Genomic DNA, 15,826 nt, shown 5'->3' with positions numbered 1-15,826 from the left:
AAGGTGGAAGACAAGTTTAGCTCAAAGTCAAGGATAGCAATGAAGGAGGACTAACCTAAAGCGGCCAAGTTCAAAGGACGACAAGACTTCAAGATTATGCAGAAAAGCGGATGAGGAAAAGAGGATTCAGCAATGCAATTACAAGGCAAAAAGAACTCGATACATTTGTTGTGAGGTTTTCACATCATCGCCCCAAAAATTTTGGGGACCCCCTTTTTTTGGTTGCCTTAGCAATTTTTTCAGAGTTGTCCAAAGGTTTTCGATTTGAAAATTTTACACCTTGGACGCCTTTGGGTTAGGAGGGATGTGATTTGATTTGTTTTTCACCCGGTGTTAACTTGATTTTTCAGAGCATGTAATTTTGTCCTTAGGCCAAACAAATTTCAAAAACAACATTTTTTCGGCAAGATAAATTTGCAAATTTTTGGAGTTAGCCAGATTTTGAAAATTTGAAATAATTGTATAAGCTCAGACATTTTCAGAATGAATTTTAGATTTAATTGTTTTGGAAAATCTTGAATTTTTTGGTGAAAAGGGAAATTTTTTGATAGTGAAATTAGAAGTGGAGCTTGAATTTCCAATGCCAAAAAAATGATTTATTTTGGCTAAAAAATTAAAATTGTATTGCAAAATTGAAATTGGATTAAATTGCAAAATTGCATTAATTTGGTTGAAATATTGCCTAGAAGATTATAAAAATGTTAAAAGAAATTAGTAAATTGGAATTGAAAATTGATTTTAGCTTGCTAAATTCAATTTTAATGATATTTTAATTATCAAAACGTTGTTAAATGAAAATTTTGACATCTCCTAGGCTTACCTTGTTTTTATTTTGCAATTTTTGATCAAAACTGGCAATTAAATGGGCTAATTTCACTATGGGCTAGGTAATTTTAATGTTGCATTTAAATTTGAGCCGTTAATAAAAGAGCTAACTTAATTTTACTTTCCTCCAAGCAAGTTAGCCCACTTGGAGAGGCAAGAAAATTTGGTATAAGAGGGGCTCCCCCCCCGTCTTATTTCCTCATTCCTTCTTCCTCCTTCTTTGGTGAGTGATTTTCTTCTAGAGGCAAATTCCAGCTTGGGCGATTTCTTCTAGGAGCAAATTTTATCCTTTTTTGGCGGCAGTTTCTTCTCCTTGCTTGGGCGAATTTTTGCCCTAGGGCGATTTTGGGAGCAATTCTTATTTTTTTCCAACTAGGGCGATTTTGTTAAGGCAAATTTTTCCATTTCTTGGTAGCAAATATCAAAATTGGGCGATTTTATTTGGTGAGAAGGCTACATGATTCAAGGTCTGATTTGTTGGCATATGTGGGCAATTTCAAGCAAGCCAAAATTCTGATTTTTTGCTAAGGCATAATTATTTGCAAGAAGGATTGAAATTTCTAAGATCTTATCCGAACTTGAAGAGGACCCGATTATTGGTAAAGGCAGATTTAAGATAAAATTCTATTCATTTTTAGAGGTGAAGATTGGTTTTAAGGGTGGATTCTATTCCTTGTTCTTGCTTGGTTTGTTTCTCTTATTTTCTTCTTGCACTCATCATCCACCACTTCATCATTCCATTAATAGGCTGAAATTGGGAGATATAAGTGTAGAATTCATGATAGAATATTTGAAGAGGCAGAAATAAGCTAGACCACCCTAGGTTTGAAGTTGGGAGATATAAGTGTAGTCCATCCTAAGGTAAAGAGGCAGAAATAAGTGGTAGTCCCACTCCTAGGTTGAAAGTTGGAGATTGATAAGTGTAGAAATAGGACTTAGAGAGACAAAAATAAGCTAGAGTCCATCAATAGAAAAAAAGTTGAAGATTGATAAGTGTAGTCTATATCATTTAAAACAAAGGGGCAAAAATAAGTGTTTAGAATGGTAGATGTTAGTGCAAGAAAGAACCCAAAGGGAACAAATACCAAAAAAGACAAGGAAGACATGATGCCTAAAACCACTTTCTTCTCGAAAGAGAGGCGAATAAGTGATACCAATATCAGTACAGTGTGTTAGAATCTGAAAAGATTGATAACCTGGAAAATTAGTGCAAAGAATAGATATCTAAACTATGAATGCAAATGATACAAAATAAAAACAACATAGAGTTAGTCTCCAAGAGAGTAATGCAAATGCTGGAAGCAAAATAGCATTAAGAGGATGCAAAAGAAATCGATCACAAATACAAGCCAAGTAGCATGCTTATATAGACTAGGAAGAGGGAGGAGGTGGCAACACCGACCAATGAGGAGCAACCATCTATCGGACTAAAGATAACAAAGTATCTTCCTAAGATAGCTAATGGATGCTCACGTGTAGGAAGGTGACACCTCACAACCACTTTCTAAATAAAACATGATTTATTAACCTAAGCAAGATTATTAAAAGTGTAGGAAAAACCTAGCAATATAGGGAAAAATAATTAACCCACTAGGAAATTAAAAAAACTACACTAACACCCCCCCATAAGCGAAGCTAAGGTGGATGTAGAAATGGGTCCCGGCAAGTCAGGCCTGAGGAGGTACTCATGTACATAAAAGTCCTCCAAAAGAGAGAGAAAAGAGACTCCCCAAAAAAAACAGGACTCCAAGTGAGAGGAAGAGGCCCCCCCAAAAGATGAAGCATCCCGCACCCCCAGCAAAGCTCGTAAATTTTGTCCGATAGATCCACTTACATCAAACAAGTTTTCTTCCCTTAAGAAGAGGGACAAGATCCCAAGTGTGGTTCTCCATCAAAGAACTATACTCTTCCTACATAGTTGTATCCCACTCAGGAATACTAGAAGCCTCATCAAAGGACGGTGGATCTGAGGCAGTCGCAATGAAGACATGTCAAGCATCCTGGAATTGTGAACGAGTCTGCCTAGTGTCTGATGGATCCCCAACCCAATCACTTGCTGACTGCAAGGTCTATCTAACCCAAAGTGGACCAAAAGATGGAGAATCAGGAGGAGAATCATCAACCTGTGAATGATGACTACGAGAGGAAGGAGGTAAGTCCTTTGAATCACTCTCTGCATCAAAATTGGAGGTAGAAGACAGCTCAGGTGAATCTGACTCATCAGAAGATCTATCATGTATTCCAAGTGACTCAAATGTCAAAGTAGAAAGAGTTGGAGAAGTGATAGAAAGGGAGCTTGAAGGTCCCTCCTCAAACTAAACACTCCTCTCAATGAACAACTCATGTGTAGTAAGGTGGAGCAACTGATAACACTTCACACCATCAGGATAACCTACAAATATGCAAGGTCTGCTTTGCGGATCCAAGGCTTTGCGTTTCTCTGCAGAAATGTGGGCCCATGCAGGAGAGCCAAAAACTCGAAAGTGCTTAACTGATGGTTTTCGACCATTCCAAGCTTCAAAAGGAGTAACTCCCTTCAAGGCTCGGTGAGGAACACGGCGTTGGATATAACAAACACAGTTAATGGCTTCTGCCCAATACTGTGGTGCAAGAGATCTAGAGTGAATCATACAGTTTGCCATTTCCTTCAAGGATCTATTCTTCCATTCTGCAATATTGTTCTACTAAGGATTGTATGGAACTGAATGTTGTAAATCAATCCCCTTTGAAGTGCAAAATCTTTCAAACCGATGGTTGACATACTCACCACCATTGTCTGTGCGCAAAACTTTGATAGCTTTCCCGGATTGCTTCTCTACAAAAGTTTTTAAGTCCTGAAAATAATCAAATACCTCTGACTTTTGTTTGAGAAAGTACACCCAAGTATATTGAGAAAAATCATCAATGAATGTGAGGACGTATCGGGCCCTGTTGAAAGAAGGATACTGAAATGGACCAGCCAAATCACTGTGAACTAACTCTAGTATCTATGAAGCTCTCCATGCCTTACTTTTGTCAAACTTTTCCTTACGATGCTTACCAAGAATGCAACCTTGGCAAACACCGCCTAAGAACTGAACTAAAGGCAACCCTGTGACCATGCTCTGCTAGTTGAGCTGATGCAAATAGCGGAAGTTAAGATGGCCAAACCGCTCATGCCATAATTTACTCACATCATTAGATTGAGTGAGCAAAACAGACCAAGGAGGATCAGGAACAAAGTGAGAAAATAGATAGAGTCGTGACTGATGATCTGCTCTTACAATTGCAACTGTAGAATCACTGTGCAACTCACGTATCTCCATTGAATCAGGAGTGAACTCAACCCGCTTGCTTGAACCTGTGTGAGTGGTTTGGTATACCTATAGGAGATTAATTGATAATGAGGGTACACAAAAAACATCATGGAATGTGTCATCCCCCACATCAATAGACCCTCTCCCACACACCTCAACAGGAGTGTTATCACCCATCAAAATAGAAGGCATAGTACACAGCTCCAAGGATGCAAGTTCTTCCTTAGATGAAGCCATGTGGTGCGAAGCACCTGAATCAAGAACCCAACTGGATGGTGAGGAAGCAACTACAACAAGGGCCTTGCCCTTTCCTTTCCCCTTATTGTTTTCTTTTTGCTTGTTAGACCCTTCATTAGAACTTTGTTTGATAGACTCAGGAACACTGATATTTTTCTTCTCAAGAATGTATGTCAAGTGATCAATTTGTTTTTTCAAACGTTTATGTTCATCATGACCAGGTCTTTTACAATAGGCACATTTGACCTTTTCTTTCTTAGGCTTATCGCCCTTGGAAGATGGGGTATCAATAGTTGCTTTTGAGCTTTTGAAGCAACCGGTATATGATCCTTCTTTTCCTCACTATTATTTTGTTTCTCATCCTTACTATTGTTGTTACTACTTTGTTCCTTTTGTTCTTTTGTGCCTTAGTTGGCAACCAAGGCATGTGACTTAGAGGACCTAAAGAGTGCCCATCTGGATTAGCTTGTCCTGTTCTCGAGTGAGATTGATAGCAAAATCATCTAAAGATGGCATGGTGAATTGAGTATCAAGTGCACCCTTAGTAGCATAGAAGGTAGAGACAAACACAGAATATTCAGAACTTAGCTTAGAGAGAATACTAAGAATCAGTTGTTAATCTTTCTTTTCAATTCCACATTGTTTTAACTACAACCTTAGTGACTTCAATTTAGTGAAAAAATCTTGGATTGTGTTGAAATTGCCTGGACTTAAACTAATTAGTTCATTTTCCAACCTATGACCCCTCATTGAATCTTGTGTGCCAAATAGTGTTTCTAGCTTTAACCATATTTCATTTGGTGTATTCAAAGATTCAATGCGAAATAGAAAATCAGGAGAAACAGAGAAACACAATGTTCCATATGCCTCATCACATTTGTTAAACCACTTAGGCTTATCTTCATCTTCATCAGGTTCAGTTTCAAGTCCCATAGTTATCCTATTTAATCCAGCTTTCCTCAAGTGAATTGTCATGTGTGATTTCCACTCAAAGTAATTGTATGGAGTTAGGATGGGCATAATTGTTTGATCCATGATGAAGAAATGCAGAGAAGAAATGCCAAAAAAAAAAAGAACAAAGAACCCAACCACGACAATGCCCCCCCTTTTTACTCAATCAAAGAACCCCCTCAAAGAAATATGATTTGGCACTTTATTTTAGTGCGTTTACAACTACCACTGGAAAGAAATACTTAGTGGTCTTAATTTTAATGTATTACAAACCCTCATGAAGAGCATATGCTGAAAGTGAAACTTGGGCACAATAATCAAGGAAACAAATAGCACCACTGCGACCTACTCGAAAAATCATGCACTTTCAAAAAAAGAATCTCCTCAATACGAGGTTGTATGAGAAAATTATGATCCACTGAAGTTTCCAAAACGAGAACTGTGCATAGTCACGACCGAGAATCTGCAATTTCTGAAAAATTTATGCATGAGAATCAAAAAACAACTCCACTAGTGGATAGAGCACAAAAAAATAGCCAAGTTCATAATAAGAATCGTCGAAATCGGAGTCCGTATGAGCAAGAACGAGGCATTTGAAAACTATGTTCAAATCTGCAACTACCAACAGAGAGGGGTATGGCCGTAGCTTTCCATGCTCGATTTTGCAAAATATACAGATTGCATGCATAAACTAAAAGATACCCAAATGGTTTTTCGGTGCTGCGAACAAAACCCAGAAAGCATTTTTTTTTGCTAATGTACAAAAGATGTAGCTGTAGTGTAAATTAGACGTCTTTAACAACAAAAAACGGACCCAACAACCAAGAAACGACCCCAACAACCAAAAGATAACATGCAAATGTTGAATCAGCTTCCTAAGTCCATCAATGGCATGCTAGAACCTGCAATACTGATTGAAAACTCCAAATATGCAAGTTGGTTGTCAGATTTGAGATTGAAACCTCAGAGATTCAAAACGTTTTTGTCAAACTTTTCTGATTCTCAAGATCATCCGAAGATGCAAGAGAAGAGCATACATTTTTCAAAAAACTACGATAAGATTTATTAACCCCCCCGAATCTCTCAAATAAGGAAACTAAAATCTATTCTTGCACATAGAAAAGCTCTAATACCATGTTAGAATCTGAAAAGATTGATAACCCAGAAAACTAGTGCAAAGAATAGATATCTAAACTATGAATGCAAATGATACAAAATCAAAATAGCAACATAGAGTTAGTCTCCAAGAGAGTAATGCAAATGTTGGAAGCAAAATAACATTAAGAGGATGCAAAAGAAATCGATCACAAATACAAGCCAAGTAGCATGCTTATATAGACTAGGAAGAGGGAGGAGGTGGCAACATCGACCAATGAGGATCAACCATCTATCGAACTAAAGATAGCTAAGTATCTTCCTAAGATAGCTAATGGATGCTCACATGTAGGAAGGTGACACCTCACAACCACTTTCTAAATAAAACATGTTTTATTAACTTAAGCAAGATTATTGAAAGTGTAAGAAAAACCTAGCAATATAGGAAAAAATAAATAACCCACTAGGAAATTAAAAAACTACACTAACACAGTGAACATGGTACAGTGGAAGGATAGATTGAAGGAAGGACAATCCCCCATGGCAAAAAAGATCTACAAGAGCAGAATTGTACACGTGGCGGCTTTCCCTCCTACCTTGCCTTGTCTAGAATTGGTAATGGAGTGTGCATCTCAGTTTGATATTGTTACCAAGTCCATCATTTTTTATGAAGGGAACAGAGTGTTAGCCAACATCGACGGACAAGTGGTTGAAGAAGTATTTAATATTCTCCAGTATAAAAGCATGACAATGGTAATGATGGATCAAACGGCTTAGTTATTTCAAGATAATCAGGAGGCTTACTTCATTCATCTAAAGCAAAATTAGTTACACGAAGGCAAAAAGGGAGTTACCAAGTCATCAAAGTTCACCAAGTCAGATTTCAAACTAGAGTATGGCGATCTCATTGTGTTTATCAGCCGAATCATGGGTGGAGCTCAAGGTATGCAATTCGAGAACTAGATGCACTTCTTTATTGATGAAATTGAAAATGGAAAGAGAAATTTTGATTGGGCTAGGATCATAAGCGAAAGTTTAGAGTTGCAACTTAAGACAATACAAAATCAAAGGCAATTCTATATGGGATCCTATCTTTTCTATCTGATTGCGAGACTATATGAAAATCTTGGACTTAAGGTCTTAGGAGTGATTGGCAATGGGCCAAGGCAATGTTTGGTGCATGAGTGTTATCCACAACTTCATTTGCACAACACCAAAGATTATAAAATATTTTATGACACCTTTGCCATGAAGACAGTAAGGATATTACAAGAGACACCTGCTAAGAGGCTCTCATCAGAAGCGGAAGCAAAAGTTAAGAAGTATGGGAGTTGGTTCATCCAATTTCCACAATTCACATATATTAGAGTAGCAAGAAGTACAGTTTGTCCCAAGAGACTTCCAAGGTACCCACCCGACAAGGTAGTTTTGATGGAGTTGGCTAGGCAACTTGAGCATTATGACAAAATGATGAAATTTAAAGGTGAGACAAGGATTACCTTCTCATTTGGAATAGGCAATGATACTTGCCCCAATCCTGTCGCCTTTGCAGCTGGGGAGAAAGAGTTAGAATGGTATCATTTAGGATGGTATAGAGCAAGACAAGGATTCGATCCTAATGGTCTTATTAAAGCATCTCACAGAAATACATTCAAACATATTCCTACTATACAAGATTTTTGGGCCAATACACAAGATGACTTTCATGTGAGGAAGCTAGCTTTCTCAAGGTTGTCAGTGAGCATGATGAGGGCAATCAGATGGAGAGGCCTTGATATTCCCGATCAACTGGAAGATAATGAAATGTGCTAAGAGGAGACTATGATACAGTGGATGGAATGGAGTTGAGTCCAGTAGATTAGGATGATCATCAAGATCCTTCCTTAGAGGCAGTTACAAGGACAGTTGATCTACATACCGAGTCGTGGTACAATGAGAATTTAAGATAGTTACAAGTCGAAAGGTACACCTTACTTATGAGAAGATGATACCGGAGGAAGGTGGTCTAGCAAAGTCGATCAGACAGAAAGGTGAAGTGAGTAGCCAGCAACAAAGACTAGTTAAGAGCAAGAAGTGAAGTTTGGAGTTTGAGAAAAGTAAAGAACATCGAGAACCTCCAGTAAGGAGATAGAATGCAGCGCCGTCAAGGGAGAGCATAATTGAGGCTAGAGGCCAAGAGGACAATACAAGTGGACAAGGGGCCATGGTAGAGGTGAGCTCTGATTAAGAATTAAGTGGTTACAGTAACAGTACTGAGTACTCTCCTCTCTCGGAGAACCAACATAGAGATGATATGACAGTCACTAGTAAAGAAGAAGATAGGCCAACTACTATTGAAGAAATAAGCGAGGCACCCAAGACCGTTGGTGATGCTTTTCTAGTCAAACCAAATCCAGATTTGGGGAGATGCACTGCACCACTATGGTTAAGGCAAATGCTTATGCCAATAGGCGAGGTGGTGACTACCCAAACAGTTGAAGATATCCAAGGGTTAGTGGAAAAGGGTGACAGTGAGAAACAGAAACAAATTGCAAAAATGGTGGCAAAGGTAATTAGGAGCAACGATGATGGTCACTAAAAGGTTCAGATCGCTATACCAACGATTAGCAAGGCATTGGATGAGATTGTAGCTCAGGAGTATGAGATAGTAGAGCATAACTTGGGAAGAATCATGGATGACATGGAATGCGAGGAGATCCAGGAAGGCATGGTTTCAATTTGAGAAAGGTTGAGAAAGGAAAACGAAAGAATTGTGAAGTTGAAGGCTGAAAACAAGTATTGGAGAGATTGTCAGCCTATCCAACAGTTGCACCAAACAGCCCTTCCACAAGACAGAAGGAGCAACATAGAAGAGATATCGGCCCAGTTGCACGATGTCAAGGATTGGATCCATGATACAATTCAAGATGGGCGAAATTTCTTGCCTTCCTTTGTGTCGACATTCAAGTGATTAGTGGTTATTAGAGATAAATTCATAACATTTGAAGGTGAGTGGAAGGATTTCCTTCCAGTCAAGGACTTAGCCATTCCCAAGCTACAGGCATTTATCGAACTACTGGAGAGATATTTGGAAAAAACCAAGTTGGTAGATGAAAGAGGAATGAGTACGGTGGAGTCTTGGTTTGTTGTCTTGACTATCAGATTGAGAATACTTGAAGAGATACAAAACGAGATTGCACAACACAGCCCAAACATTGACACTTCCATTTCAACCATGATGAGCGATGTTGGGGTTGCACTTGATTTTGAAGATATCAAAGAGGAGAACATCAAAAACAGAGTTTGGATCGAGATTGGATGAGTTGGGGAAGGTTGTCATCAAGAAGAAACATTTGGGCACCCTTGCCTCTCTCAATGCCTTTATCGGATATGCGAAGAAGTCACTACAAGCAGCAAGCAACATGATGAATTCAGCTAAGCTCAAGATGAAGCACACGCTTTGCCCTCCCATGAAAGAAGTCCACGATAGGCTAGCCAAGTTCATTGCCTTGGCTAAGAAGATGAAAGAAAAGGGTAGATTTATATTAAAAGATCATTTGATGTAAGCCCAAGTGGAAAATTCTCCTTCTTGGGTAGGATAGGTGTCTGATTCTGATTGGTTGTCATTTTGGTACCTTCTCATTGGTTGCCACTTTTTCTTTTTTTCATTGGCCCATTGATGAGGTGGCATCTTCTCATTGGCTGATGGGGTGGCAACCCTAATTAGGGTTTCTAGGATTTACTCTGGATCGTTGATTTTGCCTCTTAATTTCTACTGTTGGTTGTAATTTTGGCCTCTATATAAGGCCCTTTGCTCTCATTTGTAAAGGGTTGAAGAAAATTGTTGCTAAGATAATACCAAAATTGTTTCTCTTTATCATTGTTGTGACTTGCATGGTGATTAAGAACACTTGGTGTTATTGCATGGTTTCTACTTCCAATAGTTAGAATTAGATTTCCTTTGAAGTTGTTAAAGTAGATATCATTTTGAGAAAGTCGTTAAGTAAAAGTAAGAATAGATGGATAGTTGCATGGTGGATGTTTCATAGGGAACTATAAACTAGGCCACTAGCATCCTAGCGGCTTGTTAGGAAGCCTTGCATGGTACTCTAGTCTTTTTCCCTCAAAACATTGCATCTGTGGAGGTAGAGTCGCTGGTTAGCTTTCATCAAATTCGATCCCAGTCCATTTGCTAATATTTCCATTCATAGGAGGAGTAAAATAGCAAGTACTTGAGTAATTGGAGTTCATTCTAAGAAAGTTAGGAAGGCATAAGTCATTTGAACACACCCTCCATCATCACCACCATCAATATCATTTGGCGCTCATATATTTTTCAAAGTCAGATTCGTCACCATCACACCAAACGTCCAAGTTATCCTCGAATAAACAACGTAAGGCCGCCTACGTGATTACCAGCAAATCACATTGATATAACTGAGTTAGTATCCACAGGTGTAAGGAACATTGGAGTTTTTCTCATGTCTTCATGAGTATTAACTTTTCAAGAGAGGAATTGAGTGTTTGATATTCCATATCAAGTATTCAATTGCTATATGTTATGTAGTGGTACAAAATTGACATCAACAACATTCAAGAGGGAGACTAAGAGGATTCAAGATCAAACCTTCACCAAGCAGGGACATGGATAAGTCTGAACTTAAAAACAAGGAATCCATGGACAAATTCAAGGACATTCATGTGTCCCTATGCAAGGCAACTTTCCACTTGATTAAAAGCTTGAAGAATAAGGACTATCTTATAGGGAGATCAACTTGTCCCTGTTCACATCAATTTTCCATAAGGAATAAACAGGATTCATTCAAGGATAATTTGATAGGGACTCCAATTTGTCCCTATGAGGGATCAAGGATAAAAGATTTTGAGTCAAGGAGGTAATGGACAAAGGTATCAAGGATGTCCCAAACTGGTTGAGGAAAGCCTCACCATGCAAGGATGATTGAATTATGCAAGGAGGAAAGGTTTACAATGAAGAAGAATTACCATCAATGATCATCAAGGGTTCAAGGACATGAACATTTACAAGTCCATGATCAATAGAGACAAACCCATCACTTCAAGAAAATCAAGGACAATTTTAAGGACAAGTTCACTGAAAGAATTCCTTAAAGAAAGAAGATGAGGAAATAAGGATCAAAGATGAGCAAGTTGAGGTGACATCCATCCATCATTCAACCAATCAATGAGCTCCAAGTTGACATCTACAAGATCATCCAATCAGAATCATTCACAAATGAACACGTGAAACATATTATTTTCTCATTGATTCATCCTCTAGGGGAAATGGAATGTGATCTTCTCATTAGCCCATATGGTGGTGCCTCAGTATTTAATAATTGTAACAACCCTAATTAGGGTTTTCTATGAGTTAGTTTGGAGCATTGATATCAAATATTTTGGTCGTTCATTGTATTTGTTTACCCCACTCCTCATCATTGTAAAGAGAGACTTGTTGAAATTGTTGCTAAGATACTCTCAAATTGTTCTTAATTCATTGTTAGTCTTCATGGTCGATAACTTATATCATTTTGTAGTATTGCATGGTTTCTACATTTCCTCATTTGAATTAGGATTTAATTTCATGTCATTTAAAAGTAGTCCTTAGTTGAATGGAAGTGATTGTGGATACATCTTTGGTGAACTCACATAGACCAAACCACTAGCTGCTTGATGATTATGAGTTTGTCTTGCATGGTTGAAGGTCATATTTATGAGCTTTACTTCAATTATTGCTTGCACATTCATATGCATTGATGTATGTTGGTAATGGAATGGCGATGAACATCTTACATCGACCTTAGGAAATCGCACTAACTTTGTTGATATTGCTGGCTAAACTAAGTCTAGTAGAGTCACAAAGGCATTCATTATCTCTTACATTCTACGAGTATAATAGCTTTCTAGACCCTTTCCTTTAGCAGTTTAGTTAGTTGGAAGTGATTGAAATAGTTGATATCCATTGAATGAATAGTGCAAGTCCCTTTGTGATACCCAGCATATCACATTATTATAATAAGTCCACGATAAAGAAGGAACCTTAAGGCTGCCTCATTTGATCATACAATCCATGTACATTGCTAAGCATATGAGCATCCTTGTGTCAAAAGAGAGTTGGAGATTTAGTGTTTCATCCTAGAATACTAAGTATTCAATTCTGTATGTTGTTATGGCATGAAACTCACATCATGTATTAATGGGTATCCTAAAAAAATAACTTCTGTGGTTGAATTCACTTTGTTTCAGAAGTCAAAGTTCATGTTCCATAATATATGTAGCATTAATGAATTCTTGCACATGGGTTGTATAAACTACTCTAAATAGAAGATATAGAGAATCTGAGAAACCAGATCCAGGCCTATACCTTGATTTGAATTACCTGTCCTTATAGCAAGTTCTTCCCAAAAATCGGTACAGCCTAGCTATCAAACTCTACATTACTTGAATAATTTGCATGTGGCTAAGCAACTCATACAATTTTGTGCCGACATTCATGATTTGAGGAGAACTGTGCTTCCCAAATTTTCAAATCTTGTGGCTTATTACAAATGGATAAATGCATTGTCTTATTTGACTCCTGCAAACATAAAGTTTAAGCTATAAAAATAATGCACTACAACTTATATGTAGCAAATCCTTCCAATATAACAAACAAATACCATTCCTGTAAAATCCACCTCGAAAAAAGTCCTCTGAAACTGGAACCATCCAATAAATGTTCTATTACTTTCTAAGTCCTGCAACGAATTGATGTTGAAGGGTGTACTGATTGTATGCAAACACCTGGGTGTCCCAGCAATTTCTATAGGGATCTAGCATACCTTTAATGAGTTAGGCATATAACAAGGCCAATGAAAATATCCTTAAAAACATTTATCAAACATCAATTACAGAATACATCCCAATTGTTTTTCATTTGAAAACAGATTTTCCAATAAAAGCATCAGAAAAAGTTCTTCTTGTTGGTTTTTGGTTCTGAAATCTTTTAAAGGAACATTTATGTACGATAAAACCCACACAGCTAGGACTAACAAAGTCAAATAGAGTATTTCACAAGGAAGCTTGTCTTTATGTGAATGATAACCGTTCATCCAACTTAAAAAGACAACTAATTCCACACTATCCAGGATGCAATAGATGTCAACCTCGTGGAGTCATGCCAGTGAAGTAATAATGATCCCATTATATTAGGTTATAATAGGACACAATTTCACATTCAGAGCTGTTTGTTTCGGATGCAATCCATTATAAAGGTAGAGATCGTTTCTAGATGATCCAAGAATCAGATTTTGACAAGCTAGACAAGCAGGGTTGTGAAGAGTTAATTTCAGTAGAGTAGGTGATTTGCATCTAGGAAACAGTTTTTGCCACAAAACTATTATTTCTTGATGCATAATATTTTGTGGAGTTGACTGGACGATATAAGCGGTGGTCCTAAACATCTTGACAACTGTTTTTTCAAGTTGCAAATGTCAGAGTTAGGTGAAAAATGGCAAATGCCAAATTCATCGATTTTTAAAAATGTTGAAAGTACCATTAACTGCAGTGAGCATTGATAATATTCCATCAATTGAACAGCATACTGCAGAAAAATTGTGATTGTCGGTTTGGTAAAAGTGAAGAACTCGTTCTATTTGGGGGAAATTTGAATCTACTGGCTTTCAGATAATTTCTTCATTTTGGAGTCATAAAGGCAAAGAGAAGTAATACAACTTGAGTAAAAGCACAATGGCAAGAGTTGACTTATTTGCGTATCTTTAAGTTTCTATGTTCTTATTAAAAAACAGTGAATAAGGAAGTGCTTCCAATTGAAGGAGTTAGTTTTTTTTGTAAGACATCAATTAACCTTAAATGGTGTATAACAACTGTACTTGACAGATGTAGTGATTTGAGCAACGAATGCTCATTCCTTCTAGACGTTTCACCCAATTAGCATTTTCCTAAAGTATCTGGGTGTTGTGTGCTTGATATGGTGTTTGCGTATACTCTGTTTTAAGCCAATTCGCGTTGCTTCTTGTATTTGACCATCTGTGTACTATTGTTCACATTCACTTAAATTGAATAAACAATGGTTGACACTCACAGTGTGACTTGACAAAGAGTATAACCATTTTTGTGGATCGTAGGAGGTATAACCCATGATTTACGGAGCACCAAGTGAAAGGCAAACAGCGTTCAGGTATGTGAGACCCCCTTTGGTAATCCAATAAAGCTATTTAATTCAGCTTACCTTACATATTGTTCAAACTTTATTCCCCTCGATTTTGGCTTTGCGACCCTTATATGAAACCTTACTAAAAATGATATATGAATAGAAAAATGGAGGACCCACGGGTGTTGACGCATAGCTTAGAACTCCGCTCCAGAAACCCTACTAGAAGCGTCATATCTATAATTGTATCTGGTATTTCAATCTCAATATAGAAGAAGTGTAATCTTACCCATTCTATTTATTATGGCCATTATTCTCTCCCTTTTCCAAGGATCCACACCGTGGCTTTCCAAAAAATATTCGACCACCTTGTCTTCCCCATTCCTGCACATTTGAAAAATCAATCCTCTCTTCATCTAAAAGGTTGTTGAAACAATAAAAGAAATTTGAATTGGGAAAACTAATGGTATCTATGAAACCTAGATAACAGAAAAATGATTATAACCCACCTTGCATACTTGTGATCGTCTATGCAGCAAAACCATGAGAACAGAAAGGAATAAATAGTGAGTGTAAACAGGACTGCTAGCGAATTCAGAACGTGACTAATAAAGAATAGAGATAGGCATCAGATGCTGACCAATATCGTGTAACAGGGCTGTCAGCTCGACCTGTTAAAAACGTGGGTATAAGCCTGGTGGAAAACACAACTTATTGGCAATTATAAAAAATGAAAAGATGCTTACTATTTCCATGCTTTCTGAGGGCAACTGTTCTTCAGCAGCTAGAGAAAGTGCAAGCTTGCGAACCCTGAGCGCATGGAAGGCATCGTGAGAGGCATCCCACTGCCCCATTACCGAATGAACCAGCGCCTCTGCTGCTTTCACAACATCGTCCATGTTTTCGCTCACAATGCCTATCGGAAAAACTAGAACAGCAGTATAAAAAATATTGAGGAGAGAACTTTCAAATTTATACAATAGCTGACTCAACATCATTTTCAAACGAGAGCTAATTACATTGACAACAAATTAAACATACACAACCTCAACAGCTAACTCAAACACATCTACAATAAGAACTTCATTCAAACTAATTACTCTTTGACTCAATTTTAAACTAAACTTGTGTTGTCAGCAATTCAACAAGGTTTGCCACATGTTCAACAATTATTATTGACTATTGTTGGAACATTAACTCTAACACCCCCACTTAATATGACAACTAAAGGAAACATTATTTAGAAATTATACTTTGAAAATATGTTAAAGGT

At 37.6% G+C, this 15,826-nt stretch overlaps 1 protein-coding gene across 2 annotated transcripts in view; it reads right to left on the bottom strand.

The window, feature by feature from the left end:
* The window catches only part of LOC149553754 (Metal-dependent phosphohydrolase), a 96,020-nt gene extending 80,433 nt beyond the window's left edge, over positions 1-15,587 (bottom strand). For both annotated transcript variants that reach the window (XM_089789114.1, XM_089789115.1), the window contains exons 1-4: positions 15,300-15,587; positions 15,194-15,224; positions 15,063-15,081; positions 14,843-14,937 (exon numbers count right to left, since the gene is read on the bottom strand). In XM_089789114.1, coding sequence (XP_089645240.1) covers positions 14,843-14,937; positions 15,063-15,081; positions 15,194-15,224; positions 15,300-15,551 — 397 coding nt within the window. In that variant the 5' untranslated portion in view covers positions 15,552-15,587. The remainder of the gene's footprint in view (positions 1-14,842; positions 14,938-15,062; positions 15,082-15,193; positions 15,225-15,299) is intronic.
* Positions 15,588-15,826: the final 239 nt, after the last annotated feature.

This window comes from Cupressus sempervirens, chromosome 6 (genome assembly GCF_028749045.1).
Source record: "Cupressus sempervirens isolate cs-2001-9-10 chromosome 6, ASM2874904v1, whole genome shotgun sequence".
Lineage (NCBI taxonomy): Eukaryota > Viridiplantae > Streptophyta > Pinopsida > Cupressales > Cupressaceae > Cupressus > Cupressus sempervirens.
Note: the sequence above shows the minus strand (reverse complement) of the source record. Positions and strands in the feature narration are given on the sequence as shown.